A 27086-nucleotide genomic window follows, 5' to 3' on the forward strand; every position below is an offset into this window, starting at 1 on the left:
ATATATTATCCAAACGAAAATGACCAAAAATAGTTATGATTTGTTAAATATGTTACATAATGCAAGGACAAAAGAAACCTTCCTATGCGTGGAATCAGTACTATGTACTGTTCCAAAGAAAGTTTGATCTAATGACCTCTTAATATTTGCGGAAGGTAAGGAGAGGCATTGTACTTGGCTCTGTTTGTGCATTAACCGGCCGACCACTTAGCTATTTGTAAACAACAGTGGTGCGTCAGTTTCTTGAACTCGGATAAATATAAATGCGTAGGCTACCGTGTGGAAGGCTCCCGAGCGTCTGCGGGAGGATCTCGACCTTGGTCTTAGGCGGCGTGAGGGTTAATGGGAAATAATCGATAAGGAGCGTGTTTGTATATGTGTGTGAGTGTGCACATCGATCGCGCTGATGCGGTACGGCACTATGGTCAGAGGCTTTGCGCCTGGCCCGTTTGCGCAGTCGCAGGGGGCGGAGGGAGCGAGGAGTGTGTCCCAGCTAAATACTTGACTCAGTACAAAGCCGTCCGTCGCGTTGAGCAGTAGCGTACTTGTCGGCGTCGCGGTGCGGGGTGGTGCGTGACTGTGTGCGCCGAGTGTTTGGTAGTGCAAAGTGTTTTGTTCAAAGTATGGCCCCCTGTTCGTGACGCGACATGTCGTCCATCTCGGCACAAGGTGTAGTGGAGAGGGCTAGCGCCGAGCTTTCAAAGCGTATTAATGGACTGGGGCTCCGCAGCAGTAAGCACCATAGAGGGGCTGCTAATGGCGCCAGTGTCATGGAAAGGGTTACTAATGTACTCTGCGGAGGCGGCAATGTGACTGGTGGCGCGCCAGAGAAACCTTCACGACTTTTACCCAGTCGCACTAAAGCAACATCTTCGGCTGTGAATGGAAACAGTGTGTTGGTAACACCCCAACTGGCTCGTAGGGTAACTGCCACTATGGTGCAAGTACCTCAGCGTCATCATTATTTATCTTGGGAGCAACTGATGCAAGATGAACGTTTCCTTCAGCGTTTCTTCCTCTACTTCAGCGCTGGGGAAAGGCGAACGCTGGCCCAGGTGTGTTCGCGCTGGCGGGATGTGTTATACAGAAGTCCGCGCTTCTGGGCCGGGTTGGTACCCGTTCTGCGCTGCAAGGAGTTGCGCACGGCGGCCTGCCCGGACAGGGCCCGTCTTTACTCGTCCCTGCTGCGCCGGGGGTTCCACTCCGTGTCCTTGCTGGGGGCCACGGACGAGGATGCACTAGATCTGGTGCACTCGTTCCCTTTGGCCGCTAAACATGTGCATTCACTCAGCTTGCGCTGTTCGAGTATCAGCGACCGCGGTCTCGAGGCGCTCCTCGACCACTTGCAGGTACGATCTTTACATTCATGTACAGTTGCCGATCCACTGTGGTATTTCCAGTTAACCTCATATCTGTGAGGTAGGTCATTATTATTGTCACGACTGACACGTGCCCATTTTACGAACCATGTCCTGCGTATCCATTCATTCAAATATACGGGATGAATGAATGACTCCATCATCACTATTTTCTTTCCTAGTACCTTCCACTCCAGAAGTTATTTCTAAGCGTTCCATGCCATTTTAGAACATAATTCAGTGCTTCATGCAAAATATTTAATTTCCTGTACAGTTTCAAAACATACAACCATACAGCTAGAACCCTTTAGCACTACAATAATAATAATAATAATAATAATAATAATAATAATAATAATAATAATAATAATAATAATAATAATACCCGTCAGAATAGCTGGGTCAGCAGAGTCCAAGCTTGCAGGTTAAATCTCGGCTCAGTCCGACGATATTTGAAAGGGCTCAAATATGTCAGCCTCGTTTATTGGCATGTAAAAGAAAACCTGCGGGACAAAATTCCAGCATATCGATGTCTCAGAAAAGCATAAAAATATAGCCTGGTTATTGGGACGTATATCTAATAATATATTGCTGGAGAATGAAACTTCATTAATTATTACTGACCCCACATTGATGGGCTTAGGTTGCTACTGTTTATTTATTTATTTATTTATTTATTTATTTATTTATTTATTTATTTATTACTTGAATTAATTCTTCGAGGGTTTGAACTCGGTCTGACATTCTTTGCTCTTACGCATGTCAGGTTCCTATGTTTTATCTTTCTTGTTCGATCATCCTGGGCCAGAATTTGTTTTTGTAATTTTAATGATTACGTTTAATGGTAGGCCTATAATTTGTATCCACCGAGCTCGATAGCTGCAGTCGCGTAAGTGCGGCCAGTATCCAGTATTCGGGAGATAGTAGGTTCGAATCCCACTGTCGAAAGCCCTGAAGATTGTTTTCCGTGGTTTCCCATTTTTACACCAGGCAATCGCTGTACCTTAATTAAGGCCACGGCCGCTTCCTTCCCACTCCTAGCCCTTTTCTGTCCCAACGTCGCCATAAGACATATCTGTGTCGGTGCGACGTAAAGCCAATAGAAAAAAAAATTGTATCCTGTATTCATTCTTCCTGTATTAATTCTTCGGGAAATATAATACCTTTTTCGTCCTCTTACGTCTTTGATGGCAATGACGATAGGTCCTCATTACTCAGATATCAATCACTCCACAGATGTTTTAGCTCAGGGCACCTTAATGTCACGATGGTAGAGTAGAAATCAATTGTGTACATATGAGGTATCATTTCATTTTGTTACTTCAATAACTTGAAGATATTGAGTAGGTAAATTTACCGCTTTAGAAGAAACGATATATCAGGATGTTCATGAATAAACTAAACTTTCGCCAGCTTATCCCAAGTATTTCTGGGGTCTCTGGTGCTACCCTGACTCAATTACAGTTTTGGCCGGGGTATTTAAAACCAGATTCCAATCGTAACACCACGTGATTTTGTTGCTGTGAATATCACGCACTCCATTTTTCATTTCGTATTTTAATAAATATATTTCCGAACCCTTCCATCTTGGAATATTGTACAAAATCGTTGAAATATTAAATCCAGAAAATCGATGCATAAACCTTTCATCTATTATCTGCGGCTCGTAACTTCTAAGACTTGTCATTCACTGGACACAAATTGTTTGTATTTGTTCCCGTTGACTTGTGGCAGTCTCGTACGGAGTCTTTCATTTTACCGCCTTTCATGTCCCTTCCATTTTTTAGCCGATACGATCATTCTTCGAGTGGTTGGTAATCAGGACATTATCATACGGGCTGATAATGTTTGTTCTTTGCACTTACATATAACTACCTCTGACACCCGTTCTTTTGAATGTAAATATCGTAAGTTCACAGTATTTTATCGATTGCCAATAATAATAATAATAATAATAATAATAATAATAATAATAATAGTAATGGCCCCCGGAGAGGCCTTAGTGCAGGTCATCGGAGCTGACTCCTTATAGGTGACCTGCACCTCTGTGAGGATGGGTCCCTACCTATGATGAATTCTAATGCTGAAGACGGCACAAACCCAACCCCTCAGCCATCGAAATTACCGAATGAAAGTTAAAATCCCCGAACCGGCCGGGAATCGAACCCGGAGCCCTTTGAGTCAAAGGCCAGCACGCTAACTATTTGGCCATGGAGCCGGAATTTAATAATTTAATTTTTTTCCTTCAAAACAGGAGAGTTATAAATGCGCTAGGCTGAGTGGCTCAGGCGGTACAGTGCTGGTCTTCTGAGCCCAAACGGGCGGATCGTCGATTCTCCTTCATCTATCATCTCACCTCGAACCTCCACATTTATGGTCAGAGAGAGAACGTCACCCCTAGGTGGCCCTATCAACCACTGTGGGGTGAAGAATGAACGTATTATTATTATTATTATTATTATTATTATTATTATTATTATTATTGAAGCCTCCGTGGCTCAGGCGACAGCGTGTCGGCCTCTCACCGCTGGGTTCCGTGGTTCAAATCCCTGTCACTCCATGTGAGATTTGTGCTGGACAGAGCGGAGGCGGGACAGGTTTTTCTCCGATTACTCCGGTTTTCCCTGTCATCTTTCATTCCAGCAACACACTCCATCATCATTTAATTTCATTTGTCAGTCATTAATCATTGCCCTAGAGGAGGACGACAGGCCTCGGCAGCCGGCACAATTCCTACCCTCGCCGCAAGACGAGGGCTTCATTCATTCCTTCCATCCCTGACTCGGTCAATGAGTGGAAAACAGGTGGTGGAATATTATTATTATTATTATTATTATTATTATTATTATTATTATTATTATTATTAATTCAAATTTCCCATTCTCGTGTGGGTAGGGTTACCGTCACTTAAAGTAACTCTTTAGGACAAAATTCCGGCATCTCGGTGTCTCCGAAAACCATATAAGTAATTACTGTGAAGTAAAACCAATAACATGAATATTCGTTGTAAGTACCGGTACCAGTACGAGTATTGAAGATGCACTCAGAACAACAAACAACAGAAATCACATAGATTATCCAGTACTGTTTAGCTCTCTCTCACTAGAACGCTCCACAAGGCTCTTGCACTGTATTTACAAGAACTTATAATTACTCGTATTACGCCACCAGCCTACCCGAATGACGGCAGCCGTAGGTCAGTGGAAGAGTAACTGCGTTCTCACATACCATTAGATATCCGCCTTCTGAAATGGCGAGAATATAAATTAAAATTACACACGGTCAGCCTTACGTTTCTCAAGCGTATTGCTTGTCTTTCTTGACCTCACTTAGCAAGCGGTACCGCAATCCCCTCATGAATCCTATTACAACACTCGGACCGGCATTTATATCTTTGCCCTAGCCTGGAATCGAGCGTGTGGCCATGGTTAAGAAACACACACATACTACACTCTTCAACATTGATTTCTTAATTCGAAAGACAATCTCACGCCTTGAATACAATCCCCCACTCTCCCCCTCCACTCTTAGGATAGATTAATAAAGTTTGAGTCTTAGATCAAACAAAACATAGAACAAAATAAAACTTATCGTAACGTAACATCTATGACCCACTGACGAACGTCTGCCTTTTTTCGAGCAGAACTGGTGCAGGATTATCTCATTGGCGCAGGCAGGGCCTGCACCGTGAGAATTTTAGCCCGTCAGCCTCTGTTAGGCTTTGAGTGCTATTTCATGGTGAGATCTTCTTTCCAGACATGACGTTTTTGTTTGGTGGTCGGTGTTCTTCTTCATTCTTGACTGGTCAGAATATGACGTGCGTACGTAAAATGACAAGCTATGGGTAATTCACAGTTGTTGTTGTTGCCGAGTTTAGGGTATTTTGTTTTTGGCCTGATTATTGGCGTTAATTTGATGCAAAGGTACTATGGATAATAATAATAATAATAATAATAATAATAATAATAATAATAATAATAATAATTTCGTGTGCCTATTTCTAGCCGAGTGCAGCCCTTGTAAGGCAGACCCTCCGATGAGGTGGGCGGCATCTGCCATGTGTAGGTAACTGCGTGTTATTGTGCTGGAGGATAGTGTTATGTGTATTGTGTGAGTTGCAGGGATGTTGAGGACAGCACAAACACCTAGCCCCCAGGCCATTGGAATTAACCAATGTAGGTTAAAATCCCCGACCCGGCCAGGAATCGAACTCGGGACTCTCTGAACCGAAGACCAGTACCTACTGAATTAGAACCTCGACAAATGTATTCAGGATAAATGACCTGAAGTCACCATGTGCATAGCATCGTGGGGACTTCGTCGTTGGCTTATTGATCAGGAGTTTGCATATAGTATGTTTGAAATGAAAAGCCATATCCCCTTCGATCGGATTCCACGTAAAACAGGAGGGGTGTAATCATGATCACGATATCAATAGTCTTATGAAGCTGCTTGCTTGCTTTCTTTGTGTATCTGAGACCAAACCGCTCTATACTGATTCATGTTACATGTCTAGCCACTATGAGATGTAGTTTCGTATATCATATTGTATATTGTACATAGTTAAAAAAAAATCATATGAATGGAAAGCAAACGGGCCGGGCCGCACGTGCCTCGTAAAGCCAATAGTATTATTAGTATTAAAGGTGTTAAACTAATGCTAACTGTTTGTGTCCTTGGTGGTTCAGATTGTTGTGCTGCATTCTGGGATGGTGAGTAGCTGACGTTTCGCCGTCCTTCTGCTAGGCTTTGGTTGACAGAAAATGCGAATCACTGATGACTGTGATGACAATAGCATCGGTTTGGCCACAGAAGTCTACAAAGTAATAATAACCTAACTAGCCATAACGTAAGTTACGATGTATATGATAAGAGTAGCTTTGGCTCAGTAGGTTACACGTAAACTTCTCATGTAGAAGGTCCCAATGCACGTTTCCTTGATGTGGTAGGGATTTAGGGACTATTCCAATAATAATAATAATAATAACAATAATAATACTAATAATAATAATAATAATCAATTTCGTATTCCCTACCTGATATTCAAACCTATTTGATTTTTCCATACTGACGTAACAATAACGACAACAATAATATAATATATAAAAATAATAATAAATACTATTATTATTACAGTACATACAAACATAAATCTCCATTAGACTGTTACGGCTTTCAGTGTTCAGTCTGCAAGCCTCTGCGAATTAACTAAACGCACCCACAATCCTTTATTTTCAACTAGCTTCGTAGCCTGATATACACCTCTTTTCATTAATTCAATAAAAACAGAGTGTAACCATTATCGCATTCGTCCCCGTCTACTTTTCTGACCCTCCGTGGCCAAGTCCATTATTCTTCTAGGTAACGTATCCTCCTTTATTCGCTTCATAGACTATATGACCGAACCGTCGAAGGCGATTTACGCGTACAATTTCATCAATCGAGTTCATTCCAAACTTGCCCTTTGTCTCCACGTTCCGAGCACACTCCTGCCATTGTTCCACCTGTTTGAGCCAACAATCATACTTGTTACTTGCATATCTGTTACTTCAGCTTATAAGATATCCTGTGTCCACCAAGATTTCAGTCCCGTCCAGCAAAGGCTGTCTGAAAAAAAGGCCGATGTGAAGATAGCTTCGTCCGAGAACTCACTTCTCGCAACTGCGAGCTCACTGCATTAGCTTTGCTATATATTCACTTTCACTTTCTATACTACCATCCTGGGAGAATACACATAGGCTACTAAGCACCTGAAATGATACACCTGATTCAGTTTCGTATCTCCTACCCGATATTCAAACCTATTAGGTTCTTTCCCTACTGACATACCAACAACAACAACAACAACAACAACAACAACAACAACAACAACAACAACAACAACAACAACAACAACATAATAATAATAATAATAATAATAATAATAATAATAATAATAATAATAATAATAATAATAATATTGTTTAACGCGTCTTCAGTAGCTGTAGATTTTAAAAGATGGTGGTGTGTCGCAATCTTGTTTCATAGGAGTTCTTTAAATGAACAAGGCATGGAGGCATCGCATTTAAGCACCTTGGCATACTACCGATTTCGTTTGGGAATGAGTACGCTATCTTGTGTTCGACTATCCTACTGCGATCGGAAAGGGGCTAATAACATGACGTCAGAGTAATTGGAAACAATGTGTCTATTTTCTAGTGGTGGCTCATCTAATTTTAAGAATAATTTCCATTATCACTCATAAGTTATAGCTAACTTCTACAAATGCTTCGATTCTAAATATCCGGGCGAGTTGGCCATGCGGTTAGATGCGCGCGGTTGTGAGCTTGCATCCGGGAGATAGTGGGTTCGAATCCCGCTGTCGGCAGCCCTGAAGATGGTTTTTCGTGGTTTCCCATTTTCACACCAGGCAAATGCTGGGGCTGTACCTTAATTAAGGCCACGGACGCTTCCTTCCAACTCCTAGGCCCTTCCTATCCTATCGTCGCCATAAGACCTGTCTGTGTCAGTGCGACGTAAAGCCACTAGCAAAAAAAAAAAAAAAAAAAAAAGATTCTAAATATTACATTTTCGAGTAGGCTACTCATATCGTGTCTTGCTACCAAGGGAGCCAATACTGATTTCTTATCAAATGATTTGATCGTTACCGTCATATTTGTAGAACGCTAGGGAAAAAATACCAGCTAACTTGTAGTTTTACGTGACTGTTGATAGCGTGAAAATAGTCACAGGGCCACGAATTTTATTTGACTTCAATGACGTTAATTTTCATTTGAAAATTTCACATTTTTGCCAGGATACCTGTAACGATGTCACACGGCGCAGAGAGATAAGAGTTACACCAATAATAAGTGGCAGAGAACCAGCCTTTTAGGCATATTGTTGAAAAGAAGAAAAGATCAACTTCACTCACGTTTCAGAAAACTGTAGCTTAGTTGTTAATATTACATGCCAAAGGTCATTGAGATCATCCCAAAATATCACTTTTATAGACAATTGACCTCACAGTTCGGCTTTACGGTACGGATCCTGAACCTAGAAAGTTGTATTCGGAGATGCTGATGTCGAACCCTATTGGCAGCAGTTCCGAACATAGTTTCCCCCATTTTCACAGTAGGAAAATACCGGAGCTCCCTCTATAAATCAATAGTGGGCGTCCGGGTACCAAGATCGCGGGTTCAACCGTGGCAGAGTTAGTTAGAATTTTGAAGGGCAGAGGAAAGTCCATTCGGCATTCCGGCATTATGTCTATGTAAAAGATCTCTGGTGACACAGTTTGGTGTTTGCAAGATAAAATGAATTGAAAATCTACTATAGATCGCCCAGCGGAGATCCGTGTCTCTGCCATCTGGTAGAGTAAAATCGAATGCCAGCATTGACTCACAGGCTGCGTAGTTGGCGTCAAAACAGATATGCCTCATATGTAGCTGAGGCCGTATAATAATAATAATAATAATAATAATAATAATAATAATAATAATAATAATAATAATAATAATAATAATAATAATAAATAAATAAATAAATAAATAAATAAATAATAATTAATAATAATAATGTCACTTGCTTTACGTCCCACTAACAACTTTTTCGATTTTCGGAGAGGTGCCGGAATTTAGTCCCGCAGTTCTTTTACGTGCTAGTAAATCTACCGACACGAGGCTGACGTATTTGAGGGCCTTCAAATACCACCGAACTGAGCCAGGATCGAACCTGCCAAGTTAGGGTCAGAAGGCCAGAGCCTCAACCGTCTGAGCCACTCAGCCTGATTTGAAACACTTAGGGCCGCAATCTGCCAATATGTCGCCTGTCAGCTTCATCAGAATAACACAGTTACGTCCTATTGATCGTGCGGTCTGTGGTCAAATGTATTACTGAAGATAATCTAATGCCCTACTCTGATGAATTTAAATAAAAGCAAGTGCATGTAGGTGCGATAAAATGCAAGAGATCACACGAAAACTATACAGTTGTAGCGAGACAGCTATTCATTGGTTGAATTTACTGATATTCTTATAATGGACTGATCAGTGGAGCCGTGAGATAAATAATTAAGTTGTATTTCATTATAAGATGACGTCATTATAGTATGACGCTGGAAATAAGACTGTTTTTTGTGTATGAATAGAAATGGCGGAACTTCATGAAACTCTCCAAACGCTTTCTCGTTACTGGAACCTGATGAGTCCAAAATAAATTAAAATAAGCTAATGTCACTTCAACTTCACGTTAGGTTATAAGCTGCCGTTGAGTGTAAAATGCTTGTAGCCTATCAGTTGATAAGAGCCAAGAGAACAAGTCCAGTACTGGTGAAGGTCTTCGAATCAGAGGAAAGGATACCTTTCATTAACTAAACACATTTTTCATGCACATGTAGCAATATCAATGGTTCCTTAAAAGAAACACGGACCCATGCACAGCCGCCTCAGCAATCGTGGCTAGGTAGCTTTCCTTCAGGACAAACCTCTTCCACATCCCCGGTGTGGTACCTCATGCACCACTAACAATCTGTAGACGGTGACGGAGTTTACGTGATATTTCTCTATGATGTAATTGGACACTGGAACGTAGATTGCCTGCTTCTCAAAGTGCACATTGTGCGACTGTTGTTTGCCTGATTCTATACCGTTGGGTCCAACATTCTTTCTTTCTTAATCTGCTTACCCTCCAGGATTGGTTTTTCTCTCAGACTCAGCGAGGAATCCCACCTCTACCGCCTCAAGGGCAGTATCCTGGAGCATAAAACATTGGTTCTGGGGATACAACTGGGAGGATGACCAGTACATCGCCTAGGCGGCCTCACCTGCTAAGCTGAACAGGGGCCTTGGTGGGGGATGGGAAGATCGGAAGGGATAGACAATCGAACCCACCTCTACTCATTTGACCTCCCGAGGCTGAGTGGACCCCGTTCCAGCCCTCGTACCACTTTTCAAATTTCGTGGCAGAGCCGGGAATCGAACCCGGGCCTCCGGGGGTGGCAGCTAATCACACTAACCACTACACCACAGAGGCTGGGTCCAATATTACAGAATAATAATAATAATAATAATAATAATAATAATAATAATAATAATAATAATAATAATAATAATAATAATAATAATAATAATAAATTCTTAAAGAATAAAACCACTAGATTGGTACAAACAGAGAAAGACCTGAAGGAATTGGGATCACCAAATCTACTGGACTGAGATGAAATCAGAAAGATCACACTCGCACAGGGTTTTGAGAATGTAGAGATGTAGAGATGTTCACTGAGATGTGTGGTCCCTAGAACGAAAACACACCCATTCACTACGTATGAAGGAATACTGGGCTAGAAGGAAAAGCCAAGAAATGTTGATTCCGCGTGGTCCATTCGCGAGTAATAATAATAATAATAATAATAATAATAATAATAATAATAATAATAATAATAATAATATAAAGTACATAAATAGATAGATCTTCATTAACTGAGTAAGTAGCTACGCGGTTTGCGTCACGTAGTTTTCAGCTTGAGTGCGGGAGATAGTGGGTTCGAACCCCACTGTCGACAGCCCTGAAGATAGTTTTCCGTGGATTCCTATTTTCACGTCAGGCAAATACGGTGTGTACCTTAATTAAGGTCACGGTCACTTCCTTCCCGGTCCTACCCTTTTTCTATCCCATCTTCGCCATAAACCTGAGTTGATGCAACATAAGAAAAACACACAATCCTCATTATAGAATGTTACGCCTTTTAAGCATTCAGTCCGCAGGCCTCAGCGCCTCTATAATCCTCTATTTGAAACTTACTCTCTGACCACATTTCTTACCTTTAGTTCATTAAAGAACTGACCATCGTCTCATTTTCCCCCGCTGCTTCTCTTACTCTCTATATACCGAGCCCATTATTCTCCATGGTAACCTACGCCTCTCCATTCGCTTCACGTTACCCCACTACTGAAGCTGGTTCACATGCACAGATTCCTTCATCGATTTCATTCCTAGATTAGCTTTTATTTCCTCAAAAGCAAGCTTGTAGTTTTAAATGCATGTTGATATGGTGATTATGGGATTTTCAATTTTTTCCGTGGAATTCGAATTGCAGGGACGTGACTCTTTATTAAAAATCCTGCATGTATTATTGGCGAGTATTCCAATCGCTGTTACCTTAGTGATAAGTCACTGACAATGGCACTCGGTTATGATGCCCCCATATTATCTCCTCACTGCGACTGCTCCTGCCATTATTCCCACCTTTTCTGTACCAGCAGTCATTCACGCAGTTCTTGCGTCTATTACTTCTATTTTATGAATACGACATCGTGATTCTATTCCTGTACAGCTAAGTTGCACTGAAAACAAACCGATGTAGAGATATTTTTGTCCGGGAGCTCACATCTTCCTTACGAAATGAAGGTTGATCGCAATTGCAAGTTCACTGCATTAAGTTCGTTCACTGAGTATACTAACATCCTGGGAGAATACACATACCAAATACTTGAAATGATCCTTCTGTTCCCGTTTCGTATTCCCTATCTGACCAACCGTCTTAGGTTCCTTCTACCTGACATCACGTTAGTTTTAGAACTAATTCTCATACCATACTCCCTGCATCTCCTTTCAAATTCCAAAATATTAAATTGTAAGCTTTCAGCTCATCTGCCATTAAGACCAAATCGTCGGCAGCCCTCTCTGTCATTTTGTTGCTTTTGGTGAATGATCTATGTAAACTCTGAACCATAATGATGAAATTTTACAGTCTTATCAAACTCCTGGAAACCAAGCTCGATAGCTGCAGTCGGTTAGTGCGGCCAGTATCCAGTATTCGGGAGATCTTGGGTTCGAACCCCACTGTCGGCAGCCCTGAAGATGGTTTTCCGTGGTTTCCCCCATTTTCACACCAGGCAAATGCTGGGACTGTACCTTAATTAAGGCCACGGCCGCTTCCTTCCCACTCCTAGCCTCTTCCTGCCTCATCGTCGCCATAAGACCTATCTGTGTCGGTGCGACGTGAAGCAAATAACAATAAAAAACTCCTGTAACTATTTCGAACCAAGAACTCATTCTACCGTCAATTTTTACTGCAGCCCGATTGTCAACGTAAATGCCTTTTATTGCTTGAAATGTCCTGTTCCATGGCTAAATGGTTAGCGTGCTGGCATTTGGTTAGAGGGGTCCCGGGTTCGATTCCCGGCAGGGTTGGGAATTTTAACCACCTTTGGTTAATCCACTGTCACGGGGCTGGTGTATGTTTCGTCTTCATCATCATTTCATCCTCATCACGATGCGCAGGTCGCCTACGGGAGTCAAATCAAAAGACCTGCACCTGGCGAGCCGAATATGTCCTTGGACACTCCCGGCACTAATAGCCATACGCCGTTTCATTTCATTGGTTGAAATAGCCTCCCTCTGATCCCATAATCCCTCAAACTTCCGTTTGGTATAGATTTATGAGCACACGTATAACGCTCCATTCTTCTAGTAACATTTTTCGATTACTTGACGCATCCTGGAAATCTAGTCTTGACAACCTCTCTGTGGTCTGAAACCGCCCTGGTTTTCACCCAATTGACATTCGACTATTCATGATCTACCACTACTACTACTACTGCTACTACGATCAAGTGAGATTAGAGGTAGAGAATTTAACTCTTGTTTGCTGATTCATTCCCACCCGTTGCAATCAATTTTGAACGGTAGGAAATAATATCGGCATTCCGAGTCACAATTGTTGGCATGTCAAATGTCACTGGTAGTTTGCATATAGCCTGTGGGATAAAACAAACTTTACTGGAATCGTTCAGTAGAGTTCCACTTTGGTTGGTGCTAGATGACATTGTAATCGAACTGTTGAAATTACTATACAAACTGCGTAAAAGGGATTGAATACTACCGGTACCATAGAGTTTTTAATGTCTTGTACTCTTCCCTTCTTTCTTCGAATTATTATTATTATTATTATTATTATTATTATTATTATTATTATTATTATTATTATTATTATTATTATGAAAAAGTGTGATCATTTCTTTTATGACTGAAAGAAATCTTACTATTTTCTAATGAACTGGAAACGCTTCAGTGGGACGGACATGTTTGCTTTCTATACTTGCATGATCTTAACGTAGTTTTAATTGTTTTATAGTATTTTGACTCTTGTGATTGGGACAAATGTGAATGTTTTAATTCTAGTGATACTAAAGTGCTATTATTATTGACCTATTATGCTTCAAGGAAAATTGCTGAGTGTTTAACCATGTTGGTAGGTCTTAGCTTGTGAAAAACCTTTCCTGGGCTTGAGTTAGGTGTTCTGTTCTGATGCATACCACGTCTCCCTCACTCAGCCAACCTGCGGGCACCGAACAAAGTACTGACAGCATCCAAAGTTGCTTTGTTTCAGTTATTGCGTGGTGAGACGTTTTGACATGACTAAGCAATTAATATTCATTCCTTATTATTTAGAAATATAGCCTTATCAAACGGTTAAGCCCTGTCTAAATAATAACTGTTGTAACATCAACTCCGTTCTACGTTCCTTGTCTTTAATATATTTGCGATAAGAACACTAGCAAACTTTAAAAGACGTTTAGAAGCAAAGCAAGCTGGTTGAATGAAAAATTATTGCAATAAAATAGGTATATTGTGTGATGCTGCTTTCTGTATATTCATATATGTCTCGCTAATAAAATGGCCCCTGAGAGTGTAATAAATATAACCGAGTATAAAAGAGAAGTTTAATAACGAGTTTCTATCGAGGAGATGGGACTGAAGGTACTTGCTTCATACATATTCACATTGGAATATTAAACGTAACTATTAAATAAGATTTTCACTAAAATAGACTACGCACTGTTGTGCCACTGATGATATTGCCCGAAGATGTTTAAAAAGTGAGAAACAATACAACAATTCATAACATTTGACTTTCTACTAAGTGAAAATTCTACACTCATGCCAAGGACATTTGCAATGTTGGGCCACAATTTCTGTTATTGTTACTTCTAAGAACTACCAACGATAAAGTTTCGGGTGAAGTTTCAAATTTTATTTGAAGATGTCCTGTGTTAATCTGAGGCTGCTGAACGAGTTGGATGCGCGGAACGTATCGTGTAACCGTGAGTTTTCATTCGGTAGATCGTCGGCAGCATTGGGGATGTTTTCCTCCGTGGTTTTCCATCTTCTTCTTCTTATTCTTATTTTTACCCTCCAGGGTCGGTTTTTCCCTCGGACTCAGCGAGGGATCCCACCTCAACTGCCTCAAGGGCAGTGTCCTGGAGCTTCAGACTCTGGGTCGGGATACAACTGGGGAGGAGGACTAGTACCTCGCTCAGGTGGCCTCACCTGCTATGCCGAACAGGGGCCTTGCGGGGGATGGGAAGATTGGAAGGGATAGACAAGGGAGAGGGAAGGAAGCGGCCGTGGCCTTAATTTAGGTACCATCCCGGCATTTGCCTGGAGGAAAAGTGGGAAAGCACGGAAAACCACTTCCAGGATGGCTGAGGTGGGAATCGAACCCACCTCTACTCAGTTGATCTTCCAAGGCTGAGTGGACGCCGTTCCAGCCCTCGTACAACTTTTCAAATTTCGTGGCAGAGCCGGGGATCGAACCCAGGCCTTCGGGGGGTGGCAGCTAATCACACTAGCCACTACACCACAGAGGCGGCGACTTGGAACTCATGGTGTTAAAGTGTGTGAATTTGTTTAGAATTAAGAAATGCCAAAACTTCATACTGACTTCTGTAGATACTTTATTTCGACAATTCCAGTTGTCTCGGTGGATCTCTGGTAAACTGTCCGACTCATGATCCCAAGTTCACGGGTTCGATCTCGGCTGAGGTAGTCGATCTTTTAAGAACGGTCAAAAATGTTGGCACTGCATGTATTATTGTTGGCATGTTAAATTGGTAGGCAGGCCACCTAGATAGCATCACTTCAGAAGGCCGGCACCACGTACCATCTTCTTCTTCTTCTTCTTATTATTATTACTAGACAATACCTATCAAACGATGTTTATTACACGTCAAATCTTGTGGCCGTGACCCCGACACAGCCTCGTCCGATTGTTTTCGTAACCGTCACATTTCACATCAATTTTTACACCCTGATGTACTTTAAAAAATAGTAAACCCAGCGGAGATTAAAGAAAAAAAATGACATTTTTCCATTTTCCGCCTCCCATATGGGGGCGTATCTCCCGAAAGGGCAAAGCCAAAACCTCAGATTTGGGATCAAGTTTTCGTACTTTGTTCATTTTTTGTTTTTAATCATTAGGCCTACTGTTTATGTTAGGCCTATTGAAATATCACATTAAAGTAATAGGGCCTAAATACTTTATTAGAAATCAACGCACAGAAACTGGGGAGAATCACGCCATGAAACCCATCTATTAACCCAGACGGCATAAAATCCGACCCGACGTCACGAGAACGGTGAAAATCGGCCCGATACCGTATGAGCTGTTAGCAAGTTATGAGCCGCCAAAGTCGAAACTCGAAATCCTACCCGAAATTTTAGACCAATCGGTGAAATCTACGAATTTCGGGAATATTTTAAAAAATCTAAGTGAATTCTCATATAGGTGCTCGGAATTCGCTAACGACATCGTTTATTTGTGAGCATTCATCCAGCGGAGATTAAAGAAAAAAAATGACATTTTTCCATTTTCCGCCTCCCATATGGGGGCGTATCTCCCGAAAGGGCAAAGCCAAAACCTCAGATTTGGGATCAAAAATCCACATTGGTACTATTATCTCGAACCGAGCCAATTTTGGGGTTGGGTAAGTGGCCGAAAAACCGTGTAGAACAAAAGTATTTATTTTAGCCCAAATATTCTTAAAAACACAATAGTATCCAACCGAAGTGAAAAAAAATCAAGCGATATTTCATTCATACGTATTGACTCATTTTCGCATAGATTAAGGGATCTTTATAACTGAAATAATATTGTATATGATCACTTGCGTCAGACGAAAGAGCTTAGACCATGTTCCTTCTATAAATAAAATACACTACGATACTGCATTTTTTTTTGAATGGACGTTACAGAAAATGACCGGCAAGCGTATGACAATAAGACATAGCAGGTGACATGTATGGCTACTTGCAAACATATATTTTGTAGTAGTTGAGATAGGCCCTAATTTATTATTTTTACTAGATTAAAGAGGAATACATTAAAAAGAAAAATGTAATATTTTGACGCGCAAAGGTTTATAGTATCTCCCCTACTTACGAGTATCGAGTGAGTTGGCCGTGCGGTTAGGGTCGCGTAGCTCTGAGCTTGCATTCGGGAGGTGGTGGTTTCGAATCCCACTGTCGGCAGCCCTGAAGTTGGTTTTCCTTGGTTTCCCCATTTTCACAACATGGAAATTCTGGGGCTGTACCTTAATTAAAGTCACGACCGCTTCCTTCCCAATCCTATCCCTTTCTCATCCTTGTTTCGCCGAAAACCATTGCGGTAGTACGACGCCAAGGCAATAAATAAATAAATAAATAAATAAATAAATAAATAAATAAATAAATAAATAAATAAATAAATAAATAAATAAATAAATAAATAAATAAATAAATAAATAAATCCCTGGACCTAATATCGTCGGGGTCTGAAATGAACAAGAATTGGCCAAGGGAAGTCGGATAGGATAGATGAAAGAGGGGAGCCTGGCACAAGTGGGAACAATGCCAGGACTCAGTTAAAGGCCCCGTGGTCGCCCACCCACGCTCCCAAGTTAAGAACCCCTTGGACTCCTTTTAGTCACCTCTTACGACAGACAAGTGATAACGCATAACGTGGATGTTATTCAACCGCCCCCACCTACAAAGGGGTTCCCTTAGAGCAGGCCATGTTTAAATCTACTTTTAGGTTTCGAACAAATTTGAAATTGTTTTCAACTGTCAAAAGCGAGCGAGTGGCTGCCCGGTGTGGGTCACGTAACTGTAACCTTGCATTCGGGAGATAGTGGATTCGAATCTCACTGTCGGCCGCCCTGAAGATAGTTTTCAGTTTTCCGTTTTCACACCAGGTAAATGCTGGCGCTGTGCCTTAATCGAAGCCACGGTCGCTTCCTTCCCACCCCTAGCCCTTTCCTAGCCCATGCGACGTAAAGAAAATGTCAAAAAAATCAACTGTGAAATGTTAACACTCAAATTTTTGATCATTAGACAAGAAATGTACGGTCTCAACCGCCTCTGTGGTGTCGGATATGCCACGAAATTTGCAAAGTGGTACGAGGGATGGAACGGGGCCCACTCAGCCTCGGGAGGTCAACTGAGTAGAGGTGGGTTCGATTCCCACCTCAGCCATCCTGGAAGTGGTTTTCCCACTTCTCCTCCAGGCAAATGCCGGGATGGTACCTAACTTCAGGCCACGGCCGCTTCCTTCCCTCTTTCTTGTCTAACCCTTCCAATCTTCCTATTCTCCCGCTAGACCCCTGTTCAGCATAGCAGATGAGGCAGCCTGGGCGAGGTACTGGTCCTCATCCCCAGTTGTATCCCCGACCCAGAGCCTGAAGCTCTAGGACGCTGCCCTTGAGGTGGTAGAGGTGGGATCCCTCGCTGAGTCCGAGGGAAAAACCGATACTGGAGGATAAACAGATCAAGAAGACGAAGAATGTTACGGTCTCACAATGAGAATAATCGATAGGGGATCTATAGATTGTTACATGGCGGATGGCAAATATTACTGACACACTGTACCCTTTGAAGGCAATACAAAATCGATCTAGTTGAGAGGAAATTTCTGTCCAAACACACATCCTCACTAATGAAAGTACATTTCAGCGGAGTTTTTTTTTTTTGAAGTAACATGCCAGGTGAAATTTCTCAGTTTGAAGAAAAATAATTACGTATTCAATTATTGTATGTCATACTGTATGTTGTCTTCTTACTGGTCAGTTTCCTTGGCTAAGTGGTCAGCATACTTGCCTTCGGTTCATTAAAAGGGCTCCTGTTTCGATTTTCGGACGGGTTGGAAATTTTAACTGCGTGTGGTTAATTCCTCTGACTCGGAGACTGGGTATTTGTGTTCATCTTAATACACATGCTTAATACACATCTCTTCCTCTACGCACAACACATTACACTATCAACCAGGGTGCAAAATTTCGGGGGGGGGGACCGGAGGGTTTTCCCCCCCACCGATGATTTTATCTCAAAGGTTCCCCTCCACTAAAATTGCCCAGGGGGGATTCTTTCATTATAAAATGAGAAAAATGTAACACATATATTACTGAAATAAATGTATTTTACTGTGCATAAATGAAATGTCGTATGGCTTTTAGTGCCGGGATATCCCAGGACGGGTTCGGCTCGCCAGGTGCAGGTCTTTCTATTTGTCTCCCGTAGGCGACCTGCGCGTCGTAATGAGGATGAGATGATGATGAAGACAACACATACACCCAGCCCCCGTGCCATTTGAATTAACCTATTAAGGTTAAAATCCCCGACCCGGCTGGGAATCGAACCCAGGACTCTCTGAACCGAAGGCCAGTACGCTGACCGTTCAGCGAACGAGTCGGACTATATTTTCATAAGAACATCAACAATAATAATACACATAGCCTAAGTTAGAAATAATAGGACGACTGCCAGACCTTGAGAAATAAAACAATGCAGCTTATTTTTCATGTTTTATTCTGGCAAGTCCATCTGAAACCCGGGAATAATTGAACATCATTCTTGTTATAACGGAATTCAAACAAAAACATTTTAAATGTACTTTTTTAAGGGGAGGAGCTAATTTACTTAGAAGGTAATTATATACCCCTATATACTGTTTGAAATAATCACTAGTAGTTAAGCCCCACAATCCTTCTCCCCCCCACCATTTTTTCCGATTTCGCACCCTGCTATCAACCCCCACAGAAACACGCAATAGGTGCCAGGAAGGACATTAGGCCGTAAAACTATGTCAAATCGAGACAAATGCCGACAGTAAATTAGGAAAAAGCCAATAATATGTTTTCCCAAAAATGATCGTTCTGCCCCTTCTTACGTGAATCCCTGCAGGCGCAGTCCATCGGGAAGATTATGATTTGTTCAAACAAATATTTAGCATGTCACCATTTGAAGAGTTCTTCATTACCTTGCTTAATAGCCCCTTACCCCTTCCTCTGCACCCACAGTCCCCTAGTACAATGACCTATTCCACCACTCGTCCTATATGGGCAAGAGTATCCATTACCTCGTGAGTGGTGAGCGTACGTTGACATCTTCCTGACGATCTATTCGAACAGCGAACGCGAAGGGAATTATTTGTGTAACGTGGTTACGGGAAGGTCCCGCCGGCACCATCACGCGGTCACATGCAAAATGGACATTGATGCCTTGCGGAATCGAGAAATTGTTTTTTTTCTGTTTCCTTGTTAATGAGCCTTGAATAAACATTGACCAGCTGATGATGACAGAGGGATAGCAATAATACCAGCCCACAAACTATGGTATGGAATGGGAACATTGTTATTGAGTGCTAAAGTAACCGTTCAAACCCGGACAGCAATGTTTCTATTTATTGCTTAATGCTACAGATCTGTCACTACCAGCTGTGCTCTGACACTACTCTGCTGTCTTCTGTAGCTTTGCAGCACTCGTGTAAAGCAAGGAGAACAGAAGAGAACGGAATGTGATAGTAAATAGTGAGCAAAGATAGCTCTTAATCTTAAAGACCGGGCGAGTTGGCCGTGCTGTTGGGGACGCGCAGCTGTGAGCTCGCATCTGGGAGATAGTGGGTTCGAACCCCACTGTCGGCAGCCCTGAAGATGGTTTTTCGTGGTTTCCCATTTTCACACCAGGCAAATGCTGGTGCTGTACCTTAAATAAGGCCACGGGTGCTTCCTTCCCATTCCTAGGCCTTTCCTGCCCCATCTTCGCCATAAGACCTATATGTGTCGGTGCGACGTAAGGCAAAAAAAAAAAAAAAAAAAAAAATCTTATAATAGACTTTTGGAAGTAAAACTCAGTTTCTGTGGAACGAATTCTACGTCAAGCTGGAGGTCGCGAGAATATTGTTCACTTTGTCGTTCGATCACGGCTCAGGCCGATGATATTTCAAAGTGCTGAAATACGCCAGTCTGATGTCGTTAAATTTACTGGCATGTAAAAGAAAACTTCGGTACCTCGGTGTCTGTGAAAACTGTAAAAGTAGTTAGTAGATCCTAAAACAAATAACGTCTCCTCTCTGGTGCTACTCTAGCTAGCAGTGCGTGGGATATCAGTTTAAGTGGTAGCCACGTCCAATGTTACTCAACTTCGGAAATCTTACAGGATCCAGTGTTTCAACAGAGCTTCTCCGTTGACTAGAAGTGGGCATTATAAATCTTCTTTCTTTCTTTCTTAATCCGTTTACCCTCCAGGGTTGGTTTTTCCTTCGGACGCAGCGAGGGATCCCACCTTTATCGCCTCAAGGGCAGTGTCCAGACTTTGGGTCGGGGGATACAACTGGGGAGGAGGAGCAGTACCTCGCCCAGGTTGCCTCATCTGCTATGCTGAATGGGATGGGAAGATTGGAAGGGATAGACAAGGAAAAGGGAAGGAAGTGGCAGTGGCCATGAGTTAGGTACGATCCCGGCATTTGCCTGGAGAAGAAGTGGAAAACCACGGGAAAAGACTTCTAGGATGTCTGAGGTGGGACTCGAACCCCCTCTACTCAGTTGACCTCCCGAGGCTGTGTGGACCCCGTTCCAGCTCTCGTACCTCTTTTCAAATTTCGTGGCAGAGCCGGCAATCGAACCCGGGCCTCCGGGGGGTGGCGGGTAATCACACTAACCACTACGTCACAGAGGTGGAGGCATTGTAATTCTTTTTTGCTAGTTGCTTTACGTCGCCCCGACGCAGATAGGTCTTATGGCGACGATGGGGAAGGGAAGGCCTAGGAGATGGAAGGAAGAGGCCGTGGCCTTAATTAAGGTACAGCCCCAAGCATTTGCCTGGTGTGAAAATGCGAAACCACGGAAAAACATCATCAAGGCTGCCGACAATCAATCAATCAATCAATCAATCAATCAATCAATCAATCAATCAATCAATCAATCAATCAATCAATACTGATCTGCATTTAGGGCTGTCGCCCAGGTGGCAGATTCCCTATCTGTTGCTTTCCTAGCCTTTTCCGAAATGGTTTCAAAGAAATTGGAAATTTATTGAACATCTCCCTTGGTAAGTTATTCCAATCCCTAACTCCCCTTCCTATAAACGAATATTTGCCCCAGTTTGTCCTCTTGAATTCCAACTTTATCTTCATATTGTGATCTTTCCTACTTTTATCAACGCCATTCAAACTTATTCGTCTACTAATGTCATTCCACGCCATCTCTCCGCCGACAGCTCGGAACGTACCACTTAGTCGAGCAGCTCTTCTTCTTTCTCACAATTCTTCCCAACCCAAACATTGCAACATTTTTGTAACGCTACTATTTTGTCGGAAATCACCCAGAACAAATCGAGCTGCTTTTCTTTGGATTTTTTCCAGTTCTTGAATCAGGTAATCCTGGTGAGGGTCCCATACACTGGAACCATACTCTAGTTGGGGTCTTACCAGAGACTTATATGCACTCTCCTTTACATCCTTACTACAACCCCTAAACACCCTCATAACCATGTGCAGAGATCTGTACCCTTTATTTACAATCCCATTTATGTGATTACCCCAGTGAAGATCTTTCCTTATATTAACACCTAGGTGCTTACAATGATCCCCAAAAGGAACTTTCACCCCACCAACGCAGTAATTAAAACTGAGAGGACTTTTCCTATTTGTGAAACTCACAACCTGACTTTTAACCCCGTTTATCAACATACCATTGCCTGCTGTCCATCTCACAAAATTTTCAAGGTCACGTTGCAGTTGCTCACAATCTTGTAACTTATTTATCACTCTATAGAGAATAACATCACCCGCAAAAAGCCTTACCTCCGATTCCACTCCTTTACTCGTATCATTTATATATATAAGAAAACATAAAGGTCCGATAATACTGTCTTGAGGAATTCCCCTCTTAATTATTACAGGGTCAGATAAAGCTTCATCTACTCTAATTCTCTGAAATCTATTTGCTAGAAATATAGCAACCCATTCAGTCACTCTTTTGTCTAGTCCAGTTGCACTCATTTTTGCCAGTAGTCTCCCATGATCCACCCTATCAAATGCTTTAGACAGGTCAATCGCGATACAGTCCATTTGACCTCCAGAATCCAAGATATCTGCTATATCTTGCTGGAATCCTACAAATTGAGCTTCAGTGGAATAACCTTTCCTAAAACCGAATTGCCTTCTATCGAACCAGTTATTAATTTTCAAACATGTCTAATATAATCAGAAAGAATGCCTTCCCAAAGCTTACATACAATGCATGTCAAACTTACTGGCCTGTAATTTTCAGCTTTATGTCTATCACCCTTTCCTTTATACACAGGGGCTACTATAGCAACTCTCCATTCATCTGGTATAGCTCCTTCGACCAAACAATAATCAAATTAGTACTTCAAATATGGTACTATATTCCAACCCATTGTCTTTAGTATATCCCCAGAAATCTGATCAATTCCAGCCGCTTTTCTAGTTTTAAACTTTTGTATCTTATTGTAAATGTCATTGTTATCATATGTAAATTTTATTACTTCTTTGGCCTTAGTCTCTTCCTCTATCTCGACATTATCCTTGTAACCAACAATCTTTACATACTGCTGACTGAATACTTCTGCCTTTTGAAGATCCTCACATACACACTCCCCTTGTTCATGTTTTATTCCTGGAATGTCCTTCTTGGAACCTGTTTCTACCTTAAAATACCTATACATACCCTTCCATTTTTCACTAAAATTTGTATGACTGCCAATTATGCTTGCCATCATGTTATCCTTAGCTGCCTTCTTTGCTAGATTCAATTTTCTAGTAAGTTCCTTCAATTTCTCCTTACTTCCACAGCCATTTCTAACTCTATTTCTTTCCAGTCTGCACCTCCTTCTTAGTCTCTTTATTTCTCTATTATAATAAGGTGGGTCTTTACCATTCCTTACCACCCTTAAAGGTACAAACCTGTTTTCGCATTCCTCAACAATTTCTTTAAAACCATCCCAGAGTCTGTTTACATTTTTATTTACCGTTTTCCACCGATCATAGTTACTTTTTAGAAACTGCCTCATACCTGCTTTATCATCCATATGGTACTGCCTAACAGTCCTACTTTTAAGACCTTCCTTTCTATCACATTTATTTTTAACTACCACAAAAACAGCTTCATGATCACTGATACCATCTATTACTTCAGTTTCCCTACAGAGCTCATCTGGTTTTATCAGCACCACATCCAGGATATTTTTCCCTCTAGTTGGTTCCATCACTTTCTGAATCAGCTGTCCTTCCCATATTAACTTATTTGCCATTTGTTGGTCATGCTTCCTGTCGTTCGCATTTCCTTCCCAATTGACATCTGGCAAATGCAGATCTCCCGCTACAATCACATTTCTTTCCATGTCGTTTCCCACATAGCTGACTATCCTATCAAATAATTCCGAATCCGCATCAGTGCTACCCTTTCCCGATCTGTACACTCCAAATATATCAAGTTGCCTATTATCTTTAGAAATGAGCCTTACACCTAGAATTTCATGTGTCTCATCTTTAACTTTTTCGTAGCTTACAAATTCTTCTTTCACCAGAATGAAAACTCCCCCTCCCACCTTTCCTATCCTATCTCTACGATACACACTGCAGTGCCGTGAGAAAATTTCTGCATCCATTATATAATTTCTCAGCCATGATTCAACTCCTATTACAATATCTGGTAAATATATATCTATTAAATTACTTAATTCTATTCCTTTCTTTACAATACTTCTACAGTTCAACACTAACAATTTTATGTCATCCCTACTTGATTTCCAGTTCCCTGTTCCCTTATCACCGCTCTCCCTAGGCCATCCCGTTTCCCTGAATGTACCTCCCTATTACCCTTCCAAACAAATTTCCTAACTTATACGTACCACTGCGGTTTAAATGAAGGCCATCCGAGCGCAGATCCCTATCTCCTACCCACCCATTAGGATCTCGAAATTTCACTCCCAGTTTCCCACATACCCACTCCATAGTCTCATTTAAATCCCCAATCACCCTCCAGTCAGTATCCCTCTTACACAGTATTCCACTAATAACAATCTCCGCTTTCTTAAACTTCACCCGTGCTGCATTTACCAGATCCCACACATCTCCAACTATGTTGGTTCTTATATCAGCTTGCCTTACGTTGTTGGTACCAACGTGAAACACTACCACCTTCTCCTTCCCCTCCTCCCTCTCTTCTACTTTCCTCAACATCTGCCTCAACCTAATTCCTGGATAACATTCTACCCTGGTTCCCTTTCCTCCACACACTTTCCCCACGTGTCTAACGATGGAATCCCCCATGACCAGAGCCTCAACCCTACCCACCTCATTTGATCCCCTCCCCTCCTGGTCAGCCCTATCTTTCCTGATAGCTGTAGACGCTACTTCCTCCTCCCTTTTCTCCTTCCCATGACCCTGTTCCACTTGTCTTTTCCTATCCTCTACTCTACATTTCCCTTTCCTACCCTTTCCCTTCCTCCTACTTCCATGCATCTCAGCACAGTTCCCTGTCCCTCATCTTCCCTCTGTTGTTCTACCTGGAGTGACTCGTACCGATTTCGCACAGACACCTGTCCTGAATTCTGATCCTGAATAGAGCCCTTGGCCTACAATCTCCTTCCCCTTAGAACATTAGACCACCTGTCTTCAACAACTCCTCCCTTTCCTTCCCCTCCCTCTTGTACACCTACTGTAACTTGTACATTGTTTGAGGGAGTCCTATCTTCCTTCCTGTCTTCTGTGAGAATCCTAATTATCTCCCTCAAACTTTCCAACTCCTCCCTCATACCCCTCAATGCCTCACCACACCCACAATAAGTATACTCGCGCTCCTTAGCCATTCTTTACGGGGGGAAATTTTTAAATTAAAAAATAAAGTAACTTATTTGCAAAAAAAGTAAATGAACGGAGGGATATATTGTCTGGGATAGTACACAACAATAAGGTAATTAATATACGACTACACTACAATACTACTTAGTCGTGTTCTACTTTTTTTTAATCCTACAACCCCTAACAGGATAAAAACTGCTGTTAATTACTGAATATCGAAAGTAATACACAAGAACTACACAATTCCAAACTGCAATTAAGCCTATCCTAATTTCAACAATATTTTAGTAAGAGTTTCTACGGATACCTCTTCTACACCAGTACTACACAAATATTTTACAATAATAAAATAAACACACTAAATTCTAATAGGATATTACTCGTATACTACTGTACAGTACACTACAGTAATTTTTAAACTACTTTCAGATGTATCCTAATTACGATACCGGTACCGTACCGTATGTCACTACTAAGCACAACAGAAATGAAATTTGCAAGAACTACTGTACTCAAAGATTACCAACGAAGCTAAATGCTTAGACAAATTATTATTAGTATTAGGGTCTAATAGATACACACGAAAGATAACACACGAATATAGCAGGCAAGATACGACAGTGGGATTCGAACCCACTATCTCCCGGATGCAAGCTCACAGCCGCGTGCCCCTGACCGCACGGCCAACTTGCCCGGTGGAGGCATTATAATTATGTTATTTTTTATAGCACTCAACGTTTTGTGGCAAAATACAAAGGGCAAAAACAGAAAATATTTTACTGTATAACTATACGTCTCAGGCGTTAGGCAATTAATGAGTCTATGCATTAAAAATATCATTATCATTATCATGGAAGCATACTGTGGTTGGACAACCCTGTCACGGGAGTTATCATCGACTAGACGGAAGCCAGCGACACGTACTTCATCGGGCTGAGTAGCTCGGATGGTAGAGCGCTGACCTTCTGAGCTCAACTTGGCAGGTTCGAACCTAGCTCAGTCCGGTGGTATTTGAAAGTGCTCAAATACGTCAGCCTCAAGTCGGTAGATTTAATGGCATGTGAAAGAACCCCTTCGGGACAAAATTCCTGCATCTCAGCGTCTTCGAAAACCGTAACAGTAGTTAGTAGTTTTTACAATGCTTGGTAAAGCTAAAGGTTCCACCTATTCAATACATTATCATAATGGTCTCTTTAGAACATCACATATTTATTTAACTTATAGTAAAATACATCTTTGGGACCGGTTTCGGCAATCCACTATGCCATCATCAGCCATTGAAAGTTTAATAGCAAGGACTATTCAAAAACTTTCAATGGCTGATGATGGCATAGTGGATTGCCGAAACCGGTCCCAAAGATGTATTTTACAATAAGTTAAATAAATTATGTGATGTTCTAAACAGACCATTATGATAATGTATTGAATAGGTGGAACCTTTAGCTTTACCAAGCATTGTAAAATCTTGAGTCAATACGGACAAAAATGTTTTTAATACTAAAAAAGTAGTTAGTAGGTCGTAAAAAGCATTATTATTATTATTATTATTATTATTATTATTATTATTATTATTATTATTATTATTATTATTATTATTATGTGCATATGGACCCAATGGATCACGCAGAGCTCTAACGATTCTGTTTTCTGAGTTGCCAAACAGCTTTCATCCTTTCTCCGTGGATCCTTTTTCGTTCTTCTGTCCACTTTCCTCCAGTCTTCTTTTTCACTTCGTTCTCTGGTTGCACTTTCCATCCATTAATTTTTTTCCTGTAGAGGTTTCTGTCCGCGGTGTCATTTGAGTTCACCTGGGCTTTTTCCAGATCCTT

General features: G+C 41.5%; 1 protein-coding gene across 1 annotated transcript in view; it reads left to right on the forward strand.

Annotated features, from left to right (window-relative positions):
- Positions 1-529: 529 nt before the first annotated feature.
- The window catches only part of LOC136874502 (F-box/LRR-repeat protein 16), a 1254627-nt gene continuing 1228070 nt past the window's right edge, over positions 530-27086 (forward strand). The window contains exon 1 of the mRNA XM_068227625.1: positions 530-1349. Coding sequence (XP_068083726.1) covers positions 648-1349 — 702 coding nt within the window. The 5' untranslated portion in view covers positions 530-647. The remainder of the gene's footprint in view (positions 1350-27086) is intronic.

The sequence above is a fragment of the Anabrus simplex genome, chromosome 5 (assembly GCF_040414725.1).
Source record: "Anabrus simplex isolate iqAnaSimp1 chromosome 5, ASM4041472v1, whole genome shotgun sequence".
NCBI lineage: Eukaryota > Metazoa > Arthropoda > Insecta > Orthoptera > Tettigoniidae > Anabrus > Anabrus simplex.